This window comes from Salmo trutta, chromosome 26, assembly GCF_901001165.1.
Source record: "Salmo trutta chromosome 26, fSalTru1.1, whole genome shotgun sequence".
Taxonomy (NCBI): Eukaryota; Metazoa; Chordata; class Actinopteri; order Salmoniformes; family Salmonidae; genus Salmo; species Salmo trutta.
In genome coordinates this window covers 4,489,261-4,511,894 of record NC_042982.1, presented here as the reverse complement: position 1 = coordinate 4,511,894, position 22,634 = coordinate 4,489,261, and the positions used below count along the sequence as shown (strand labels likewise).

Sequence of the window (22,634 nt, the reverse complement as noted above, 5' to 3'; positions counted from 1 at the left end):
GGTCTTGATTGGCTCGCTCCGACTGGCTGTTGGACTGCGGGTGGACCCCGGAGGACAGGCTGGCCGATGACCCAATGAGCGTGCAGAATGCCTTCCAGAACCGGGATGAGAACTGAGGGCCCCGGTCTGAGACCATGTCCACCGGGAGTCCATGGATCCGGAAGACGTGCTGCACCATGAGCTGGGCCGTCTCTTTAGCAGAGGGTAGCTTGGGGAAAGGAATGAAGTGGGTAGCTTTGGAAAACCGGTCCACTACTGTCAGGATGGCGGTGTTGTCATCCTGACAGTAGTGCAGGATCCTGACGAAGTCCAGGGATATGTGAGACCAGGCACGGTGAGGGACAGGCAGTGGTTGAAGAAGACCAGCCGGAGCTTGCGAGGAGTCTTGTTCTGCGTACAGACCGTGCAGGTGGCAACGAACGCGGAGATGTCTGGGACCATGGTAGACTACCAAAAGCGTTGTCGCACAAATGCCAGGGTACGAAAGGAGCCCGGATGACATGCAAGTCTGGAGGAGTGGGCCCACTCCAGGAAAGACAAGCGGACAGAGTCAGGCACAAACATCCGGATATTTTTGCCCATCCCCTGGGTTCAGCTGGGAATGCTGCGCCTCATGGACTTGCTTCCCTATTCCCCAGCTGAGTGCCGTCGCTAGACACGAGGTGGGAGGGGATGGTCTTGGGGTACGAGGGTGTAGCCGCGGGGCTATAGCGGTGTGGCAGCTCTTCTGGCTTGATGTTCTTGGATTCTGGTCGGTAGGAGAGGGAGAAGTTAAACTGGGTGAAAATCAGGGCCCACCTAGCATGCTTGGAATTGAGACTCACGATTCCCCACATTGTAGTTCTTCTCCGTGGCATTGAAGCAATGGGAGAAGAAGGCGCAGGGATGTAACTTGAGGTCCAGGGCAGAACGCTGGGACAGGACATCTCCCACTCTGACATCCGAAGCATCGGCCTCCACCACAAACTGACGGGACGGGTCAGCATGAACCAATATGGGAGCAGTGGTGAAGCAGTGCTTGAGGTCCCGGAACGCCCGATCAGCAGCTGGGGACCATGTGAACGGTACCTTGGGAGAGGTGAGTGCAGACAGGGGGGAAGCCAGGGTGCTGTAACCCTGGATAAAGCGGCGATAGAAGTTGGCAAATCCCAAGAAGCGTTGCAGCTGCATTCTGGACGTAGGCTGGGGCCAATCCACCTCACTTTCCCGGGATCCATCTGTGCATTCCCTGCAGTGATGATATAACCAAGGAAGGAGATAGTGGAGCGTTGGAATTCACATTTCTCCGCTTTCACAAAAAGCTGGTTCTCCAGGATGCGCTGGAGGACCTGTCGGACGTGGAGCACGTGTTCTTGGGCTGAGTGGGAGAAAACGAGGATGTCATCGAGGTAGACGAATACGAACCGGTTAAAACCTCTTACATCTACACGTTCCGCTAGCGGAACGTCTGCTCCAATATCCAATGATGGGCGGGGCGCGAAATACAAACTCCTCTAAAATCCGAAAACTTCCATTTTTCAAACATATGACTATTTTACAGCTATTTAAAGACAAGACTCTCCTTTATCTAACCACACTGTCCGATTTCAAAAAGGCTTTACAGCGAAAGCAAAACATTAGATTATGTCAGCAGAGTACCCAGCCAGAAATAATCAGACACCCATTTTTCAAGCTAGCATATCATGTCACATAAACCCAAACCATAGCTAAATGCAGCACTAACCTTTTATGATCTTCATCAGATGACACACCTAGGACATTATGTTATACAATACATGCATGTCTGTTCAATCAAGTTCATATTTATATCAAAAACCAGCTTTTTACATTAGCATGTGACGTTCAGAACTAGCATTCCCACCGAACACTTCCGGTGATTTTACTAAATTACTCACGATAAACGTTCACAAAAAACATAACAATTATTTTAAGAATTATAGATACAGAACTCCTCTATGCACTCGATATGTTTGATTTTAAAATAGCTTTTCTGATGAAGCACATTTTGCAATAATCTAAGTACATAGCCCAGCCATCACGGGCTAGCTATTTAGACACCCAACCAGTTTAGCCTTCACCAAAATCACATTTCCTATAAGAAAAATGTTCTTACCTTGCTTGTTCTTCGTCAGAATGCAGTCCCAGGACTTCTACTTCAATAACAAATGTAGGTTTGGTCCCAAATAATCCATCGTTATGTTCCATCAAGACGTTTTGTTCGTGCGTTCTAGACACTATCCCAACGCTAAATCTCGGCCACGAGCATGACGCAGAATGTGACAAAAAATTTCTAAATATTCCATTACCGTACTTCGAAGCATGTCAACCGCTGTTTAAAACCAATTTTTATGCAATTTATCTCGTAGAAAAGCGATAATATTCCGACCGGGAATCTGCCTGTCTGTATACTGAGGGAAAAACCGAAAGCCGGGGGCGGGGCGGGTCGCGAGCGTAAGGCTTAGTCCACTGAGTGACCACTTAGCTTTTGCTCTCCTTTGTTTCAGCCAGGGCTTTGAATTACGTCATTCCTGTTTTTCCCGGGCTCTGAGACTCCATTGGAGACGTGGGAAGTGTCACGTAACAGCAGAGATCCTTAGTTTTTGGAAGAGATGTCAAACAAAGAAAATAAAAGGTCTGACAGGGTACTTCCTGAACAGAAGCATCTCAGGTTTTTGCCTGCCATAGGAGTTCTGTTATACTCACAGACACCATTCAAACAGTTTCAGAAACTGTGGAGTGTTTTCTCTCCAAAGCTAATAATTATATGCATGTTCTAGTTTCTGGGCAGGACTAATAATCAGATTAAATCGGGTACGTTTTTTATCCAGCCGTGAAAATACTGCCCCCTAGCAATAAGAGGTTAACCTCTTACATCTAGACGTTCCGCTAGCGGAACACCTGCTCCAATATCCAATGATGGGCGTGGCGCGAAATACAAACTCCTCTAAAATCCAAAAACTTCCATTTTTCAAACATATGACTATTTTACAGCATTTTAAAGACAAGACTCTCGTTAATCTAACCACACTGTCCGATTTCAAAAAGGCTTTACAGCGAAAGCAAAACATTAGATTATGTCAGCAGAGTACCCAGCCAGAAATAATCAGACACCCATTTTTCAAGCTAGCATATAATGTCACAAAAAACAAAACCACAGCTAAATGCAGCACTAACCTTTGATGATCTTCATCAGATGACAACCTTAGGACATAACAAAAATGTTATTACCTTTGCTGTTCTTCGTCAGAATGCACTCCCAGGACTTCTACTTCAATAACAAATGTTGGTTTGGTCCCAAATAATCCATTGTTATATCCAAACAGCGGCGTTTTGTTCGTGCGTTCAAGACACTATCCGAATGGTAAAGAAGGGTTACGAGCACGGCGCATTTCGTGACAAAAAAAATCTAAATATTCCATTACCGTACTTCGAAGCATGTCAACCGCTGTTTAAAATCTATTTTTATGCTAATTTTCTCGTAAAAAAAGCAATAATATTCCGACCAGGAGTCGTTGTATCCGTTCAAAGACGATAGAATAAAAACATGGTGTCGTCTCGTGCACGAGCATGAGTCCCATTGTCCGCTGATAGACCACTTGCCAAACGCGCAAATGTGTTTCAGCCTGGGGCTGCCTCGATATCATTCAGCTTTTTCCCGGGCTCTGAGAGCCTATGGGAGCCGTAGGAAGTGTCACGTTACAGCAAAGATCCTCAGTCTTCAAAACCTCTTATGGACAGACGTTCCGCTAGCGGAACGCCTCACCAATATCCAATGGTAGCGCCTGGCGCGAAATACGAAACACCTTGAAAATGCTATAATTTCAATTTCTCAAACATATGACTATTTTACACCATTTGAAAGATAAGACTCTCCTTTATCTAACCACAATGTCCGATTTCAAAAAGGCTTTACAGCAAAAGCAAAACATTAGATTATGTCAGGAGAGTACCCAGCCAGAAATAATCACACACCCATTTTTCAAGCTAGCATATATGTCACAAAAACCAAAACCACAGCTAAATGCAGCACTAACCTTTGATGATCTTCATCAGATGACACTCCTAGGACATTATGTTATACAACACATGCATGTTTTGTTCATATTTATATTTATATCAAAAACCAGCTTTTTACATTAGCATGTTTTGTTCAGAACTAGCATACCCATCTCAAACTTCCGGTGAATTTACTAAATTACTCACGATTAATGTTGACAAAAAACATAACAATTATTTTAAGAATTATAGATACAGAACTCCTTTATGCAATCGCGGTGTCAGATTTTAAAATAGCTTTTCGGTGAAAGCACATTTTGCAATATTCTGAATAGATAGCGCGGCCATCACGGCTAGCTAATTTGACACCCACGAAGTTTGGCCCTCACCAAACTCAGATTTACTATAAGAAAAATTGGATTACCTTTGCTGTTTTTCGTCAGAATGCACTCCCAGGACTTCTACTTCAACAACAAATGTTGTTTTGGTTCGAAATAATCCATAGTTATATCCAAATAGCTCCGTTTTGTTTGTGCGTTCAAGTCACTATCCGAAGGGTGACGCTCCGGCGCGTTTCGTAACAAGAAAATTCAAAATATTCCATTACCGTACTTCGAAGCATGTCAAACGCTGTTTAAAATAAATTTTTATACGATTTTTCTCGTAAAATAGCAATAATATTCCAACCGCGCGACGTTGTATTCGTTCAAACACTGAAAGAAAAAATGGAGTCGTCTCGTGCACACGCGCACCAGTGTCATTGTTCCCAGAAGGACCACTCACCAAAACCCCTGCTGTTTTTCACCCAGAGACTGCAGAGAAGTCATTCCACTTTCTGGCGCCTTCTGAGAGCCAATTAAAGCCTTAGAAAATGTCACGTTACAGCAGAGATGCTGTATTTTTGATAGAGATGCGCTAGAAGTAGAACAAATTGTCAGACAGGGCACTTCCTGTATAGAATCTTCTCAGGTTTTGGCCTGCCATATGAGTTCTGTTATACTCACAGACACCATTCAAACAGTTTTAGAAACTTTAGAGTGTTTTCTATCCAAATCTACTAATTATATGCATATTCTAGTTTCTGGGCAGGAGTAGTAACCAGATTAAATCGGGTACGTTTTTTATCCGGCCGTGAAAATACTGCCCCCTATCCCAAACAGGTTAATATAATCTATCAAGACTATAAATGTAGGTCCATCATCATTTCTACACAGTTTCGATTTGGTTTTAGTAATTTTATTGAGATAAGATTGAGATACATTTTCCTCCGGTTTTATTCCATGCACTTGTCATCTCCTGTTTGGACTGCTGCAACTCTCAGCTGGCTGGGCTCACTGCTTGTGCCATCAAACCGCTGAAACTCTTAAAGAATGCCTCAGCCCGCCTCGTGTTTCACTTTCCCATGTTCTTCCACATCAGCCTGCAATCTGGCTCCTAGTTGAAACTCACATCTATTTCAAGACCATGTCAGGACAGCTGAGTCCCTGCCCATTTTCCTGAAACATCTGAAAACCTTTTTTATTGCACTTGTCTGTTCTCACTAGCGTTGACTTTGCTGATAGTTGCTTTATTGAGGATAAATGTTGACTTAATATGACTGTGATATGTGGTTGTCTCTAGCTACCGTAAGGTGAATGCACTAACTGTAAGTCTCTCTGCATAAGAGAGTGCTTAATGACCTAAATGTAAAATAAGTCATGAATTTTTTTTTTTATATTGGTAATATACACAGAGAACACCTGCTCTTTCCATGACATGGACAGATCAGCTGAATCCAGGTGAAAGCTATGATCCCTTATTGATGTCACTTGCTAAATCAACTCTAAATCAACTTCAATCAGTGTAGATGAAGGGGAGGAGACAGGTTAAGAAATTATTTTTAAGCCTTGAGACAATTGATACATGGATTATACCCTGAAGAAGACAGCTTGTCTGTCGAAACGTTGAACATTCCATTTTTGCATCTGAGCTCCTACAGTGTGCGGCTCTCCTTTATTTTTCAAGTGTTCCACTCCGCTAGCCAGCACCTCGCTTAAATAGGTGTGTGTTTCTTTCGCCTTTAGATTAGTAGGTGCCAGGTGCACTGATTTGAGTCAAAAACTGCTGCTGGGTTTCCACTTAGCAGTTTTCGAGAATGGTCCACCACCCAAACGACATCCAACCAACTTGACATAACTGTGGGAGGCATTGGAGTCAACATGGGCCAGAATCCCTGTGGAATGCTTTCGACACTGTTTAGAGTCCATGTCCTGACATGTTGAGGTTGTTCTGAGGGCAGAACAGTCTCAGGGGTGTTCTGGGGGGGGGGTTCAAAGTTTCAAAGTAAATGGAAAACTAGACCTGACAATCTACTTTCTAAGAAGAACATGTACTCTGTATGTGGTGAATAAACTTTGACATTTTTTTGAACTTGCTCTTTGAAAAAAGAGCTTTATAAAATCCATTTCATTAATTGATTAATTGATTTCATCCACCCTGAATCCAGGAAGGACACACTTGGTTCCATGTGGAAGAGGATTCTATTGTCCACGTGGAACAGCCAATCAGCATCCTTGTCCATCCGGGACCTATGGAAACTTATCAGGATTGGCTGACGTATCGGAATGCTCTTTGTGTGAACCGGGGATGTACTGTAAAGGAATAGGTATATATTAGCCTCATCCCATACTGCGTCCCTAGTCTGCATCCCAAATGGCACCCTATTCCCAATGTAGTGCACTACTTTTGACCAGGGCTTTTAGGGAATACGGTTCCATTAGTGCAGGGTATAGCAGGCTATCGTTTGGTACCCAAACTTTGTGCTCTAGCCAACTCTTCTATCGTCCGTTGTCATGCCAAGCAATATCATAGGAGTTAGGCTAGAGCACATGCAGGGATGATGCTAGATACAGTATATAACACCAACAGTTCATTTGAGTTCATAATCATGTTATTTTACATTGTTTTTCTGAATATCTGTTTTTGAAGGGAGAATTTCCCCCAGTGGTCCGTGCAGTGCAGGGTTTGTGTGTTTTGGGGCCGCCTCTCAACCCTCCCCCTCAGACAACATCACAGGAGCTTCATGTCCTCCTGGATTCTACTGTCCTGTTGGGAGCTCCGTACCATCGCCCTGCCCTAAAGGCACATTCAGGTACCCACTGTGTGTGATATCTATACAAAATAAAGGCAACTATTAAGATATTGTCAGAGTATGTTTCATATTTACATTTTGTTACATTTTGATAGATTTCATATTTTCATATCATTTCCAATATTATCGTCACTAAAACATGTTTTATAATATACATGTAGTGTATAACAGTTCTAAGTATTCCGTAACAATGTGTACCCACCTGCCAATGTAGTTAGTGCCATGATGGTAAAACTTGACAGATCTGTAGCCTTGTTAGTTAATGTTCAGGGCGTACATTTTCTTGCAGTGAGCAAAGTGGACTAACGGAGCCCTCCCAGTGTCGTAGATGTGTTCCAGGGTTCTACTGTGCAGAGCCAGGCCTTAAAGCAGTCACTGGAGCCTGTCTGCCAGGTGAGAGATTAACATCTATTTAGCATGAATTATTAGTATTGTAATGACTTGTGCCATGTGCCAAATACAACAGGTGTAGACCATACAGTGAAATGCTTACTTACAAGCCCTTACCAACAGTGCAATTTTTAAGTAAAAAATAGGTATTAGGTAAACAATAGATATGTAAAGAAATAAAAAAACAGTAAAATGACAGTGAAAATAACAGTAGCGACGCTATATACAGATGGTACCGGTACAGAGTCAATGTGGAGGCTGTATACAGGTGGTACCGGTACAGAGTCAATGTGCGGGGGCACCGGTTAGTCTGGCTAATTGAGGTAATATGTACATGTAGGTATAGTTAAAGTGACTATGCATAGATGATAAACAGAGAATAGCAGGAGCATAAAATAGGGGGTTGGAGGTGGGGGGGGGGACACACACAATGCAAATAGTCCTGGTGGCCATTTGAGTACCTGTTCAGGAGTCTTATGGCTTGGGGGTAAAAGCTTTTTGGCGCTCCAGTACCGCTTGCCATGCGGTAGCAGAGAGAACAGTCTATAATTGGGGAGGCTGGGGTCTTTGACAATTTTTAGGGCCTTCCTCTGACACCGCCTGGTGTAGAGGTCCTGGATGGCAGGCAGCTTGGCCCCAGTGTTGTACTGGGCCGTACGCATTACCCTCTACCAGGCAGTGATGCAACTAGCCAGGATGCTCTCAATGTTGCAGCTGTAGAAACTTTTGAGGATCTGAGGACCCATGCCAAATCTTTTCAGTCTCCTGAGGGGGAATAGGTTTTGTCGTGCCCTCTTCATGACTGTCTTGGTGTGTTTGGACCATTCTTGTTTGTTGGTGATGTGGACACCAAGGAACTTGAAGCTCTCAACCTGCTCCTCTACAGCCCCATCGATGAGAATGGGGGTGTGCTCGGTCCTCCTTTTCCTGTAGTCCAGAATCATCTCCTTTGTCTTGATTACGTTAAGGGATAAGTTGTAATTCTGGCACCACCCGGCCAGGTCTATGAGCTCCTCCCTATAGGCTGTCTCGTCGTTGTCGGTGATCAGGCCTACCACTGTTGTGTCGTCTGCAAACTTAATGATGGTGTTGGAGTCGTGCCTGGCCATGCAGTAGTGGGTGAACATGGAGTACAGGAGGGGACTGAGCACGCACCCCTGAGGGGCTCCAGTGTTGAGGATCAGCGTGGCAGATGTGTTGCTTCCTACCCTCACCACCTGGGGACGGCCCATCAGGAAGTCCAGGATCCAGTGGCAGAGGGAGGTGTTTGGTCCCAGGAACCTTAGCTTAGTGATGAGCTTTGAGGGCACTATGGTGTTGAACGCTGAGCTGTAGTCAATGAACAGCATTCTCACATAGGTGTTGCTTTTGTCCAGGTGGGAAAGGGCAGTGTGGAGTGCAATAGAGATTGCATCATCTGTGGATCTGTTTGAGCGGTATACAAATTCGAGTGGGTCTAGGGTTTCTGGGATAATGGCGTTAATGTGAGCCATTACCAGCCTTCAAAGCACTTCATGGCTACGGATGTGAGTGTGACGGGTCTGTAGTCATTTAGGCAGGTTGCCTATGTGCTCTTGGGCACAGGGACTACGGTGGTCTGCATGTGTTATGAAGTTTTCTGTTGAAGTGTTACCATATATTTGTAGGTTTCTACTGTTTGGAAGGGTCCCAGAGTGCTGCCCCGATGTCAGGTGTATTTGGAGGTGTTTGCAACCCAGGCCACTACTGTGAGAGTGGGACCAGCGTGCCTGCATCCTGCCCTGCTGGCACCCATCACAATAACACTGGAGGGAAGAAGAGAGATGACTGCAAGCCATGTCCTGATGGTAACTTAATTAATGATCTTCGGAGAGATGTGAGCTGATGACGTTTTTTAAATTGTACGGATGCCCATTCACTCTACTACTACGATTAGTTTGTCTTGGCTGTTTAAGAAATCTGTTTCTCCTGGCTCACAGACTACTTTCAGGATAAGGAACCATCTAACATTCAGTTGTAAAATACTGAACTTATCCTTTTTGATCAGCAAATAATGACATTCGGATGTAAAGATTTCTCTGTGAAATGTCCATACATTGTATCTCATCTGTTCACAAAAACCTAACTGCATACAGTATTTGACGTTGTTTGTGACATTGTAGGTTGGTTCCAGGACTTGGAGGGCCAGAGGGAGTGTAAGCCCTGTCCCCCTGGCTCTCACTGCCTGACCTCCAACACAACTGGCAGCACCAGTGGCCCCATCACCCCTCTGCCCTGCCCAGCTGGCTATGTCTGCCCCAGAGAGAGCTCATTCAAGCAACTCTACCCCTGCCCCAAAGGCACCTACAGCCCTACTCTGGGTCTCACATCCCCTGGTGAGAAATAATAGGGTTTTTCCAGACCAAACAAGGTAGATGGTTTATGTATGGCCAGGAGTTTTTCATCACAGCCAACAACTGACCAGGAAAGACTCTTAGCCCTAGCTTTAGTCTATAACAAGCGCCCACAGGGCCTAGAGGTTTTCTTGGTCAGGTAATGCAGCAGCCAGGACAAAACTCCTGGCCGTATATGTATTTTCTACCTTATTTGAAATGGTAATCAGCCATAACCCTTTGTATTAATGAAATCTTTTTTTTTTACAAAGAAAATTGCATTTTGTTGTGTCAGAGCCAATGCACACGTTTGTTCCACTGCGGTTACAGGGGAGTGCTTGGTTTGTCCGGCGGGCCAGTTCTGTGGATCAGAGGGTCTGGTTGAGCCCACTGGACCCTGTGCTCCTGGGTTCCTCTGTGTTACCAGGGCCACAGTGCCCAACCCCACCGACAACAGGACAGGGTCACCCTGCCCCCCCGGAGCATACTGCCAACTAGGATTCAGAGCAGGTACAGTACAGAGGAACTCTCTTACTGTCTCTACACTCTGAGGGCCCATACTCAGACTTGAGGTAAGTAGACTTAACATGGACTTAAGCCAATAAAACATGGACTTACAGTAAGTCAACAAAAATTGGACCTAAGTCCATGGTAAGTCAACGTATCTCAAGTCTGAGTAGAACCCATAGGGCATTTGTCGTAAGATGTTTGCTGTTGTTACGATAAGAACAAATGTTTACCTGCTATGTGTATATTTTTTTATATGTACACTACCGTTCAAAAGTTTGGGGTCACTTAGAAATGTACTTGTTTTTGAAAGAAAAGCAATTTTTTTGTCCATTAAAATAACATCAAATTGATCATAAATACAGTGTAGACATTGTTAATGTTGTAAATGACTATTGTAGCTGGAAACGGCTGATTTTTCATGGAATATCTACATAGGCCTCAACTGGCAGGTTCTTTAAATTAGTACCCGCTAAACACCAGTCTCAACGTCAACAGTGAAGACGCGACTCCAGGATGCTGGCCTTCTAGGCAGTGTTGCAAACAAAAGCAATATCTCAGACTGGCCAATACAAATAAAAGATTAAGATGGGCAAAAGAACACAGACACTGGACAGAGATATGGCTTTTTCTTTGCAACTCTGCCTCGAAGGCCAGCATCCCAGAGTTGCCTCTTCCCTGTTGACGTTGAGACTGGTGTTTTGCGGGTACTGTTTAATGAAGCTGCCAGTTGAGGACTTGTGAGGCGTCTGTTTCTCAGACTAGACACTCTAATGTACTCGTCCTCTTGCTCAGTTGTGCACCAGGGCCTCCCACTTCTCTTTCTATTCTGGTTAGAGCCAATTTGTGCTGTTCTGTGAAGGGAGTAGTACACAGCATTGTACGATATCTTCAGTTTTTTGGTAGTTTCTTGCATGGAATAGCCTTCATTTCTTAGAACAAGAAGAGACTGACGAGTTTCAGAATAAATGTATTTGTTTCTTGCCATTTTGAGCCTGTAATCGAACCCACAAATGCTGATGCTCCAGATACTCAACTAGTCTAAAGAAGGCCAGTTGTATTGCTTCTTTAATCAGAACAACAGTTATCAGCTGTGCTAACAAAAATGATTTTCTAAGAATCAATTAGCCTTTTATAAATTTGGATTAGCTAACACAACGTGCCATTGGAACACAGGAGTGATGGTTGCTGATAATGGGCCTCTCTATGTAGATATTCCATAAAAAATCTGCCGTTTCCAGCTACAATAGTCATTTCCAACATTAACAATGTCTACACTGTATTTCTGATCAATTTGATGTTATTTTAATGGACAAAATATGTGTTTGGGGTCACATTTCTAAGTGACCCCAAACTTTTGAACGGTAGTGTATATATAAATTAGTTGGCGAGCAGTGGTGGTTCTAATTTTTTTACGATTTAAAATTAAGTCCATTTGTTTGAATGAATACCAATGAATCAAACAAGTAACTCATAGGTTATCATTGCGCAATTATCATTTTACCAAATAAAAAAACGAGTCATGTCTGTATTGCTTAAACAATGTTCGACCTCATGTTAATGGTGGGAAACCCTTGTAGGTCCTTGTTCCCCTGGGTTCTTCTGTGACTGGGGCTCCAGTAGTCCTGTGGAGGCCCTCTGTCCAGCAGGTTACTTCTGTCCAGGAGGAACTAGGACCCCCCTGGCCTGTCCTGCAGGGACACACAGCTCAGTGACAGGCAACAGTCACCAGAACAACTGTACAACATGTCCTGATGGCTACTACTGTCAGGGTGGGTGAGATGGTTGGATTTCAACTTCAGACAGGATTATCAGTGTCATTTTAAAACCTTAAGATCAGTCATTAGTTTAACATTTAATTATATCTGATGATTTATTTCATGTCAGTGAAATTATTTGGATAATAAATATATTCCATCATTCCTATAAATTGTGGTATTTCCACCAGGTTTGGGGTCATGTAATTCCAGTTGAATTCCTATATCTTGTTGGACATAGAATTTTGGTTAAAATTGACCCCAACTCTGTGGTAGAATTATCCAACCCTTCCACTTCATACATTAGCAGGATTCTGTGTAATGTTTCTCATGTCATGTGTGGAGCAGGAGAAGGGGTGGTCTACCCAGTGGTCTGTCCTCTTGGTCACTACTGTCCTCCTGGGTTGGCCGTGGGTGTGAAGTTCCCCTGTCCCCCTGGCACAGTGCAGAGCAAGCCTGGAGCCTCCAGCCTGGACCACTGTCTACCATGCCCTGCAGGTGAGGCTTACACAGATATATACATTACCACCGACTAGGGTTTTAACGTTCCGGTTTTCGCGTTTCAAATGTCATCATCTTTTCCCTATCTAGTGCACTTCTTTTGACCAGAACCAACGTAGTGCGCTATATGGGGGAATAGGGTGTCATTTGAGACGTACACTCGTATGTCCACAGGGATGTTCTGTGCCCTCCCTGGGCTCTCCCAGACGACGGGGCCTTGCCAGGCAGGATACCACTGTCCCCCAGGTGCCATCACACCCAATGCTACTGAATACGAGGTACCTTTGTAGTAATATTGAATGAGGAGGCACAAACAACAGTGGTCATCTTTTGATATGTTTACTCTTTCTGTGCGTGCCATACCCAAGTACCCTACAAGGGACATTTTACCACACTGTGATGGGGAGTTGATCAAAATCAAACGGTATACAAGGAATTCATGTTTCTTCGTTGTGTTGTTTTCCAGCAGAATTATACCAGTAATAATCAGTGCCCCCGTGGCCACTACTGTCCAGCTGGCACTGGCTACCCTCTTCCGTGCCCACCGGGCTCTCTCTCCAGCTCCCTGGGACTGAGGGGCGTAGAGGAGTGCCAGCCTTGCCCCCCTGGGCACTTCTGTGACAGGCCTGCGCTGACCGCGGACGCCGCCCCGTGTAGCGCTGGGTAATAGAAACGCATGCTGCTCGTCTCCTAATGAGGAGCCCTCAGCTAATGCCTGAGCAAGATGAAACTTAAACGGATACAATTTATGTAGCTAATCTGGCAGTTTATCTCTCTATCTCAACTGACCTGGAAACAGCGGAAAGGAAATGACTCAGAAAATGCAGTTGTTATACTCACTGAATGTATGTTCCTCTTGTGCTCATTGCTGGTAGAGAAATTAACAAAACAGACTCAAATCAGCCAATCAAGAGTTACAGATTGAGATAAGCTTTTCCTGCCCATCTATTGTATATATCTACACTATACATTTTGTGGTTGACTCTTTCTCTCCTTATCTAGGTATGTGTGTCTAGGGGGTAGCTCCAGTGCCCACCCCTCTGATGGTCTCCATGGTTACCTGTGCCCCACAGGGCATCGCTGTCCTGTTGGCACAGCTTCAGAGGTACCCTGTGAGCCTGGCACCTACAGTCCTGCCCCTGGTGCCGCCCACTGCCTCACCTGCCCTAATGGCACCATGTGTCCTTCCACTGCCACCCACGAGCCCTCTCTCTGCCCTGCTGGTGATTATAAAAAATCGAATCATAATATTAAAGAATGCAATATAACTATTACTTCTCAAGTGAAATGTAGAAATTGCGTCTTAATGTGAAGTAATGTATTTAAATACATTATAATAGAATTAAAATCATATACAACACGCTTCATTGCCAGTTATTCACTAGTATGCTGTAAGTGAATGCACTTATTCACAGCAGGCATTTTCCGCTTCTCTCCTTTTCCCACCCAGGTCATTTCTGCCCTGCCGGGTGTGTGTTACCCCTGCCCTGTCCTGTTGGGACCATCAGTGAACAGACAGGAGCCCCCTCCCCCTCTGCATGCAGGCCCTGCCCCTCTGGGCTCTACTGCAGCGTGCCCGGCTCCTCACTACCACAAGGTCTAGTCAGAGAATAGAAAAGCAAAGAATAGATCTGTAGTAACAGTACTACACTCTTAGAAAAAAAGATGCAGTCTAGAACCTAAAAGGGTTCTTCGGGCTTTCTCCATAGGAGAACCCTTTGAATAACTATTTTTTTTCCAGGTAGAATCCTTTTGGTTCCAGGTAGAACTCTTTCCACGTAGTGTCCTACATGGAACCCAAAAGGGTTCTGGCTGTAACCAAAAAGGATTCTACCTGGAACCAAAAAGGGTTCTCTATGGGGACAGCTGAAGAACAATTTTGGAACCCTTTTTTGTAAGCGTGTATATACTGCGCAGAGTTCAACTGTCCATTCACAAAAGGTGAACCTTTTGGCACTGTAATTCCATACAGATACAGTTGACAAATAATAATGTTGGTAATGTTTTTTTGTTGTTGAATAATTGGGGTCACTACATGACTACATTACATGTTTACTGTTGCCTTGTTTTATATTAAATATGAATTTCTTGCACTGATGACCATTGACTAGATGTTATGCAAGGAACCAAGCAGGAGAAGCAGATTGGATAGAGTATAAAAGCAAACAGGCAGGTGTGATTCTGTGTTTGGTTGTTGTTACCAGGCCAGTGCCAGCAGGGCTACTTCTGCCAGCGTGGAGCACCTAGTCCAGCTCCCCAGAGCTCAGCCATCTTTCCCAGGAACGGACCCTGTCCTGTGGGCCACTATTGCCTTTCTGGGACCCTCTCCCCACTGCCGTGTCCTGCAGGCAGCATCCGAAACCACACCGGTACTTAGAGATACATCAACGTGATGAGGATTCTTTTGGGATTCAAGCCAACACAGATTAATGACCTGTGTATTGCAATTGACTTCTAAATGTGACTTATGCTTGAGCTGACATCCATGGTGACACAATCTCAGAGAACATCTTGGAATTGCCTTTAAAGGTCTATCACGGTGTGCAGGTTGTTCATTTGCGTTGATTTGAATCCTGGCCTTACTTAGTGCTGTTTTTTTGGTATTTTGTACAGTCGACTCCTGATAACCGCATATTGGTTTAGTGTAAACTACAAAGTGCCCTTACAAATCAGATACACATTTTTTTGTAACTGATATCGGCATGTTGCGCTTTACTGAGTCAACAGTGCTCATGGTGGCACATTGCCTTGATTCAAAGATGTGATCTGAATAATGCTAAACTAATGTAAGAGTGTGAATGTGTTTTGTTACTGTTATCCAACAGGTGGGTTATCCATAGACAGCTGCTCCCCTTGTCCCCCTGGACACTACTGTTCCATTGAGGGCCTGGCCTCCCCCAGTGGCCTATGTGCTGCTGGCTTCTACTGCCCGTTTGACTTCTCCTCCACCACCCCCTATGCTTTCCTCTGCCCTAAGGTGAGCCCTGTCCTGCTTGTCTCACTCCTGTCCGACTGGACAACAGTAGAACCTCAAAGATTTCAACCTCCAAAATGTACGGACTGACTGGTCAAAGGAATGGTCAATATCAAACCGGGACGTGTATTAAAGATTTTCTATTGTGGTTTGATGTGATTTTTGACATTGCAGTGTTCTGAATGACCACCATTCCCGACGTGTTCGTATCTCTGAGGTCCTGTAGTAATGAACAGTAATGGTAATCGAGTACTTATTTATTACTTTTCAAAGGGATCAAATCTCTATTATTATTATTATAATTTGTAACTTTTTTTGGACAGTTCTAGAAACAGGGGTAGATGGATGGAGGAGGAGACAGTAAGAGTGATGCGCGCAGGGATCAAACCCCAGTCTCTGGGGTCGATTGCTCTACCACTCAACCACATCCTCTGCACCACATCACTTCGACAAACTCAGCTCATCCATGTACAACACCCAGCAGAGAGAGTCCCAAATTGCTCCCTAATTCTCCATTTGGCCTAACCTTTCAATGTTTATAAATCTGTAAGGAACAATATGATGATTCGCTGATTAAAACCCAGTCAAAATACACTGAGTGTACAAAACATTAGGGACTTCCCCCTAATTCGTCAGGGCATGGACTCTACAAGGTTTATAAAGCACTCCACAGGGATGCTAGCCAATGTTGACTCCAATGCTTTCCACAGTTGTGTCAAGTTGGCTGGATGTCCTTCGGGTGGTGGACCATTCTTGACACACACAAGAAACCGATGAGCGCGAAAAACCCAGCAGCATTGCAGTTCTTGACACACTCAAGCCGGTGTGCCTGGCACCTACTACCGTACCCCGTTCAAAGGAACTTAAATCTTTTGTCTTGCCCATTCACCCTCTGAATGGCACACATTCACAATCCACCTGGTCAGTCTATGTCATGGAAAGAGCAGGTGTCCCTAATGTTTTATACACTCAGTATATGTTGAATTATGCCGTTTTTGTGGTGACTTTCAATTTCAATAATTCGCAAGAGGAGCAGCATGACAACAACGTGATTTGAAGGTATGACTACGCGAGACTATACCTTTCCAGACCCTTCAGATTTGCAAACACTAAAGGGTTAGGGCCAAGAGACTGGCTCTGAGACTACTGAAATGTCTCCCTACCCAGGGTCACTACTGTCCAGAGGGCTCTCCCCTGGCCCTGCCCTGTCCTACAGGAGAGTACCAGCCCAACCCAGGCTCTGACTCCTGCATCCCCTGCCGCCCAGGCTTCTACTGTGAGGAGGCCATTGTTGGAGAGCCCTGGCCCTGCCCCCCTCACTCTTTCTGCCCTGCAGGTACACATACATTGGTTAAATGTTGGGCCAGGTGTTTTTCCTGACTATATGACCATGCCAGGAAACACTCTGGGACCTAGATATGAACCCAAGGATCTTAATTGACTTTGGCAAGGGTTCATTATTACAAGGGTTCAGTTTTTCCTGGTCAGGTTACAGGATCAGGAGAGACTCTAAGCATTAGTTATACACACCGAAATTAAGTTAATATAGACTCACCTGGCCCATATCTACCAGAATCCAAATACGAAAACGTGATTACCATGCATCAAGCGATACTAGGAATTGATCTAGGTGTGTAGGCCTACAAAGAACAAAAACATCAACATCAGCTGCAAAAATGCAACCTTATCATACTGTTTTTACCTTTGTCTTTACCAGCCACCATGGTTCCCCAGCCGTGCCCCAACGGTACGTTCACCCCTTCTGACCTGGGGGGGTTACAGGAAGAACGGGAGTGTCTGCCCTGCCTCCCAGGGAGGTTCTGCAGGTACGGTAACAGAACACTTTCTTCTCATTAACACCTCACACTACAGTTACTCACTAAACGCTCAGCTACGTACCAAATAAGAAAGGACCTCAAGCATGTGTGATTCGGTGATTATGGTTCAAGAGAGGTCCAATTATTAACATATTTGAAATTGCTTATTTTGTGTACTGTATGAATGTAGCCATTGCAATGCAGTTATATTGCACTTCTGTCCCCCCCACTCCCCCATCCTCTTCTGTAAGCTCATACCACAGAACTGTATATGTTGACTGTAGCCTAATGTATGTAACCCCATGTGTCCTTTTTATGTGTTGTGATACATTTCGGACAAGTTTCCCAGACACAGATTGAGCCTAGTCCTGGACTAAAAAGCGTTCTCAATGGACATTCTCATAGCTAGGCATAACACTAGAACAGCTGGGCCTTTCAGCCTATAAGTATTTGACTGTGTCTGGGAAAGCGGACCTTCATGTACAAGTAATGAACTGCATGTTTGACGGCAGACGCAAAGCAAATTTTCCCCAAAGGGATGCAATTGGGCTCCCGAGTGACGCAGCGGTCTAAGGCACTGCGTCTCAGTGCTAGAGGCGGCACTACGGACACCCTGATTCGAATCGAGGCTGTATCACAACCGGCTGTGATTGGGAGTCCCATAGGGTGGCGAACAATTGGCCCAGCGTCGTCCGGGTTTGGCTGGTGTAGGCTGTCATTGTTAATAAGAATTGGTTCTTAACTGACTTGCCTAGTTAAATTTAAAAAATATGTTTTTTAAATTCACTTCATTCAAAGTCATAGGTAAGATCCTCTGTGCCTGTATCCACAAAGCGTCTCAGAGTAGGAGTGCTGATCTAGGATCAGTTTTGCATTTTAGATCAAAATTAATACGATTATATGGACAGATCCTAGATCAGAATTCCTACTCTGAGATGTTTTGTGGATACGGGCCCTGATCATTAATAATGTACTGTAACTATTCTAACTGTAGGGCTGGTAAGATCAAGGGCCATTGCGCAGCAGGGTATCTGTGTATGTCTGGCAGCTCTGAGTTCACGCCACAGGGGCCTCACTCCAACTGGAGCCAGTGTGAATGGGGGATGCAGTGTGCCGGCCCCTGTCCAGCAGGTGGGTCACTTATGAGTTGTTCAAAAACAGGATAACATACAGTGTTTTATTTCAAAGTCCAAGACTACAAGGGGGTCATTTATTGGCCGTTTATTAGATATGAGAGATTTTGGCTTAAGATTTTGGAGTTCCTGTGTTTGATGTTAGTTACAGTACTTGGTCATACAGGTCTGAGTATGGATTTGAATGTGTAATGATTGGGAGTCTTTGTTGTCTCAGGATTCTACTGCCCGGAAGGTTCAGAGAAGCCTGAAGTCTGCCCTGATAACACTATCAGAGTATTACCTGGAGCAGCCAATATCCATGATTGTCTGCCTTGTCCACCACAGCACTGGTGCAAAAAAGGTAATTATAACGCCTAAAAATAATGATGCCTTATGATGCTTATTCTTTCTTCCCATTTTAATCAAAACATTGGAGTTCAAAGACATGTACTATGAGACACCAGACCTAGGTTAAAATAATATTTGAGATCTTTCAACTACTTTTGGGACATTCATATTGGTTCCATTGCAACAGGCAGCTCAATCTAGCACAGTTAAATAATTTTAAATAATTTCAAATAGTATTTGAACCCATGTCTGCGAGGCACCCTTAGTATTTTATCCATGAACCAGACATTTTTAGAATTCCATTGAACTCTTCTACAGGTGACCCTGTCCTGCACCTGTGTCCTGCTGGTCACTACTGTGATGGGGTGGTTGGTAGTGACTACGAGGGAGGGACTGAACCCAGGGAATGTCCGTTATTTACCTACAGATCCACCCCCGGGGCAGCCAGCAAGGGGGACTGCCACCCCTGTCCCCCTGGATTCTACTGTAACTCTACAGGTCAGACTGAAACACCTTAGACGTCAATATCTTACCATACTATTACTGTGCCATTACTGTAGCATTGGGGTGACAGGAAGCCTAGATGTTAGAAAAGTGGACTAGCAACCGAGGGTTGCCGGTTGGACAGGGAGAAAATGTCTGACAAGGAAAACATTTCTGTCAGGGAAAAAATGTGTCAGGGAAAATGTCTGACAGGTGATAAAATCTGGTCCTACATGCCATCTCCTACCATTTTGCCCTTGAGCAAGCCACTGAAACCCTAAACTGCTCAAAGGGCGCCATAGTGTTGCTGCCCTGCTCCAACCTCGACACAATAATACATTCTTTTTTTCATTGATTCTAAAGTTCCTTTGGGAAAGACAACATTCCTTTAAGTCTTGAATTAGGAGAGCTTAGGCGGGTAATGAGCTATAATCAGGGGAATTTAAAACACATTTTCCTGAGGCAACACAAATGACTACCCTGTGGATTTACACATAACTAAAGTAATCCATTTACTTTCCTTGACAAACCGCATACTATTAGAACTACAATTATCTTCCAACCCCATTGATTTACATTTGAATAAAGCTGTAATGTAATCATTAGGCTCAAATCACCAGCAGACTTTTACAGGGTTCGCTCTCCCTGGGTTGTTTTTTCAGGTCTTACAGATTACTCTGGCTACCCCTGTCCCCCGGGCTACTGGTGCAGTGGCACTGGCCTACCTATCCTATGCCCTGCGGGTACCATGAGGCCTCTCCCAGGGGCGGCAGTTGGCAGTCAGTGTGAGCCGTGTGCAGGGGGTACCTACTGCCCAGACCCCATGTCCACAGGGCAGCCAAACGTTGCTGGAATCTCCTGCAGAGCCTCGTTCCAGTGTCCCCCTGGTAGGTGATGATTTATGAAGGAATGGAATGTCTTAGGGCCAGGAGTTTTTCCTGACCACGTGTGACTTGACTTGGAAAAACTCCAGGCCCTAGTTAAGTTTTTTTTTTTTCTGACCAAACATCCGGACAAAGGAAAACCCCAGGCCCTAATAAGTATGAGGGCTCTGAGTTTTTCCTGATCTAGTAGTTGTGTGTGTGCACGCATGTATGTTGGTTAGGTGCGGTCTCAGAGAGGCTGTGTAAGGCTGGCTCCTACTGTGGGCCCCAGACTGCAGAGCCTGAAATCTGTCCTGAAGGCTACCTCTGTCCAGAGGGATCTCACACCTACAACACACCAAACCAAGTGTGAGTAGGCCTAACTCAAAACATGATGTAATACTTACTCCAGTTACTAGGCACATTCATTATGGTCCTTAACATTTATGCCATGATTTACTTTGAAGATAACATTGAAAATCTGATCATTGGTCATTCCACAGTTGCACTTTTCCCTACTACTGTCCTGCAAACAGCTCTGCCATGCTGTCCTGTGAGGGGGGCTCTGAGCCCCTCAACACCAGTGGCCCCAGAGCCTCCCAGGACAGCAGCTGTGGGCTCTGTGAGGCAGGGACCTACCGACCTCGGCTGTCCCCCCACCCTCAGTGCCTCACCTGCCCACCAGGGTACCACTGCCCTCCAGGTGACCTGTTTGTGCTACTTTGGTTTAGTGTGATTGCTTTATCAAGATTTAGCTATCCTTTCCACAATCTATCCAACTTTCGAACCGTCTTTTATCCATTCGTTCATTCTTCCAACCTCCATTCGTTCATCCTTCCAATGTTCACTGATCCACGCATCTGTCAAAGTTTTATCTATCCATCTATACATTCTTAGCCTCGCACGAACCATCCCCAGCTACCATGTAGCGAAACAGAATGTAAGCTTGCTTGTGAGATGAGGGTGGTTCGTACGAGACTAATACCTTCTTGCCTGCTGAAATTAATCCAACTAACCATCCTCCATCCTTCATACCATCGTCTTCCTTCCTTCCATCCACACACCTATCCATTCTTCAGCCTTAATTTTTCCAACATTTAGTTATCTGTCCATTCTTCTTTCTTCATCCATCCATCCATCCATCCCACTTTCATCTTTCTTGATTTCAAATGTTTCCTAACCGTAAAGCTGTCCGATATTTTCTGTCCATCAGGGACAGAGCACTACCACAGCAACCCCTGTCCTCTGGGCTATGTGTGTCCGCTGGGCTCATCCAGTCCTGTCCCTTGCCCCCCTGGTTCTTTTGGTAATCTCTCCAACGCTGAACATGTGGAGGACTGCTACCCATGTCCAACTGATACCTTCAACCATCTGGCTGCCCAGAGAGCCTGTTTCCCCTGCGGAAGTTCCTCTACTGCACCCCAAGGTCTGATCAAACAGGTGTACTACACTAAGGCCCGGGAGTTTTTCCTGATCACATGACCAGACCAGGAACAATTCCTGTCCCTTTGTGTGTTTGTGTGTACGTGTGCATTTTCATGTAACATAATTAGGGCCATGTGTTTTGGACTATCATGTCACATTACCTTGATGTTTTATAATAATAATGGTACCACTTTATTTTAAGGTACACATGTGAACCACTCATTTGTAGTTTATAAGTATGTATATAAGTAGCTTATAAGGCCTTTATTATGTCTTATTAGCAATATATTAGGCCTTAATTAAGTGATTTGTTATTCAAACATTAGAAGTCATGTAATACTGGCCAATCCGTAATAACCTAATTATTAGCTGTAATAAAGGCATATTTATAGTTATTAAAGAGCAACTTAAACAGGAAACAGATTCTTAGTAAGCTGTCTCAATGTGGGACTAATAAGGGCATAGTACCTCAAAATGTTTTCCCTATTTCCATATTTTTTACATACAGAATAATGTAATCAACTAAAGTTCCATATATACATATGTACTTACATATATATGAATGTGGGCTGTAAAATATTATATTGTGAATCGCAAAGGGAAAGCATATAACGTTTGCCTGAAACTGAGGATTTGTGTAGTTTGATGACATAATAAATGGTTTCTTACTGTATATACAGTGCCAGTCAAAGTTTGGACACATCTGCTCATTCAAGTGTTTTTCTTTATTTTTACTATTTTCTACAATGTAGAATAATATGAAATAACACATATGGAACCATGTAGTAACCAAAAAAGTGTTTTAAAAAATCTAAATATATGTTATATTTGAGATTCTTCAAAGTAGCTTTGCACACTCTTGGCATTCTCTCAACCAGCTTCACCTGGAATACTTTTCCAACAGTCTTGAAGGAGTTCCCACACATGCTGAGCACTTGTTGGCTGCTTTTTCTTCACTCTGCGGTTCTACTCATCCC

The 22,634-nt window shown here is 44.3% G+C and overlaps 1 protein-coding gene across 1 annotated transcript in view; it reads left to right on the top strand.

Moving 5' to 3' along the window:
• LOC115162776 (zonadhesin) overlaps window positions 1-22,634 on the top strand; it is a 53,128-nt gene that overhangs the window by 11,575 nt on the left and 18,919 nt on the right. Inside the window, exons 14-36 of the mRNA XM_029714204.1 lie at window positions 6,482-6,640; window positions 6,964-7,126; window positions 7,416-7,519; window positions 9,163-9,342; window positions 9,658-9,870; window positions 10,198-10,377; window positions 11,955-12,146; window positions 12,480-12,629; window positions 12,807-12,910; window positions 13,099-13,295; window positions 13,635-13,855; window positions 14,083-14,229; window positions 14,837-15,001; window positions 15,458-15,609; window positions 16,774-16,942; window positions 17,324-17,432; window positions 18,418-18,554; window positions 18,774-18,899; window positions 19,205-19,384; window positions 20,032-20,256; window positions 20,475-20,601; window positions 20,736-20,935; window positions 21,446-21,658. Coding sequence (XP_029570064.1) covers window positions 6,482-6,640; window positions 6,964-7,126; window positions 7,416-7,519; window positions 9,163-9,342; window positions 9,658-9,870; window positions 10,198-10,377; window positions 11,955-12,146; window positions 12,480-12,629; window positions 12,807-12,910; window positions 13,099-13,295; window positions 13,635-13,855; window positions 14,083-14,229; window positions 14,837-15,001; window positions 15,458-15,609; window positions 16,774-16,942; window positions 17,324-17,432; window positions 18,418-18,554; window positions 18,774-18,899; window positions 19,205-19,384; window positions 20,032-20,256; window positions 20,475-20,601; window positions 20,736-20,935; window positions 21,446-21,658 — 3,813 coding nt within the window. The remainder of the gene's footprint in view (window positions 1-6,481; window positions 6,641-6,963; window positions 7,127-7,415; window positions 7,520-9,162; window positions 9,343-9,657; window positions 9,871-10,197; window positions 10,378-11,954; window positions 12,147-12,479; window positions 12,630-12,806; window positions 12,911-13,098; window positions 13,296-13,634; window positions 13,856-14,082; window positions 14,230-14,836; window positions 15,002-15,457; window positions 15,610-16,773; window positions 16,943-17,323; window positions 17,433-18,417; window positions 18,555-18,773; window positions 18,900-19,204; window positions 19,385-20,031; window positions 20,257-20,474; window positions 20,602-20,735; window positions 20,936-21,445; window positions 21,659-22,634) is intronic.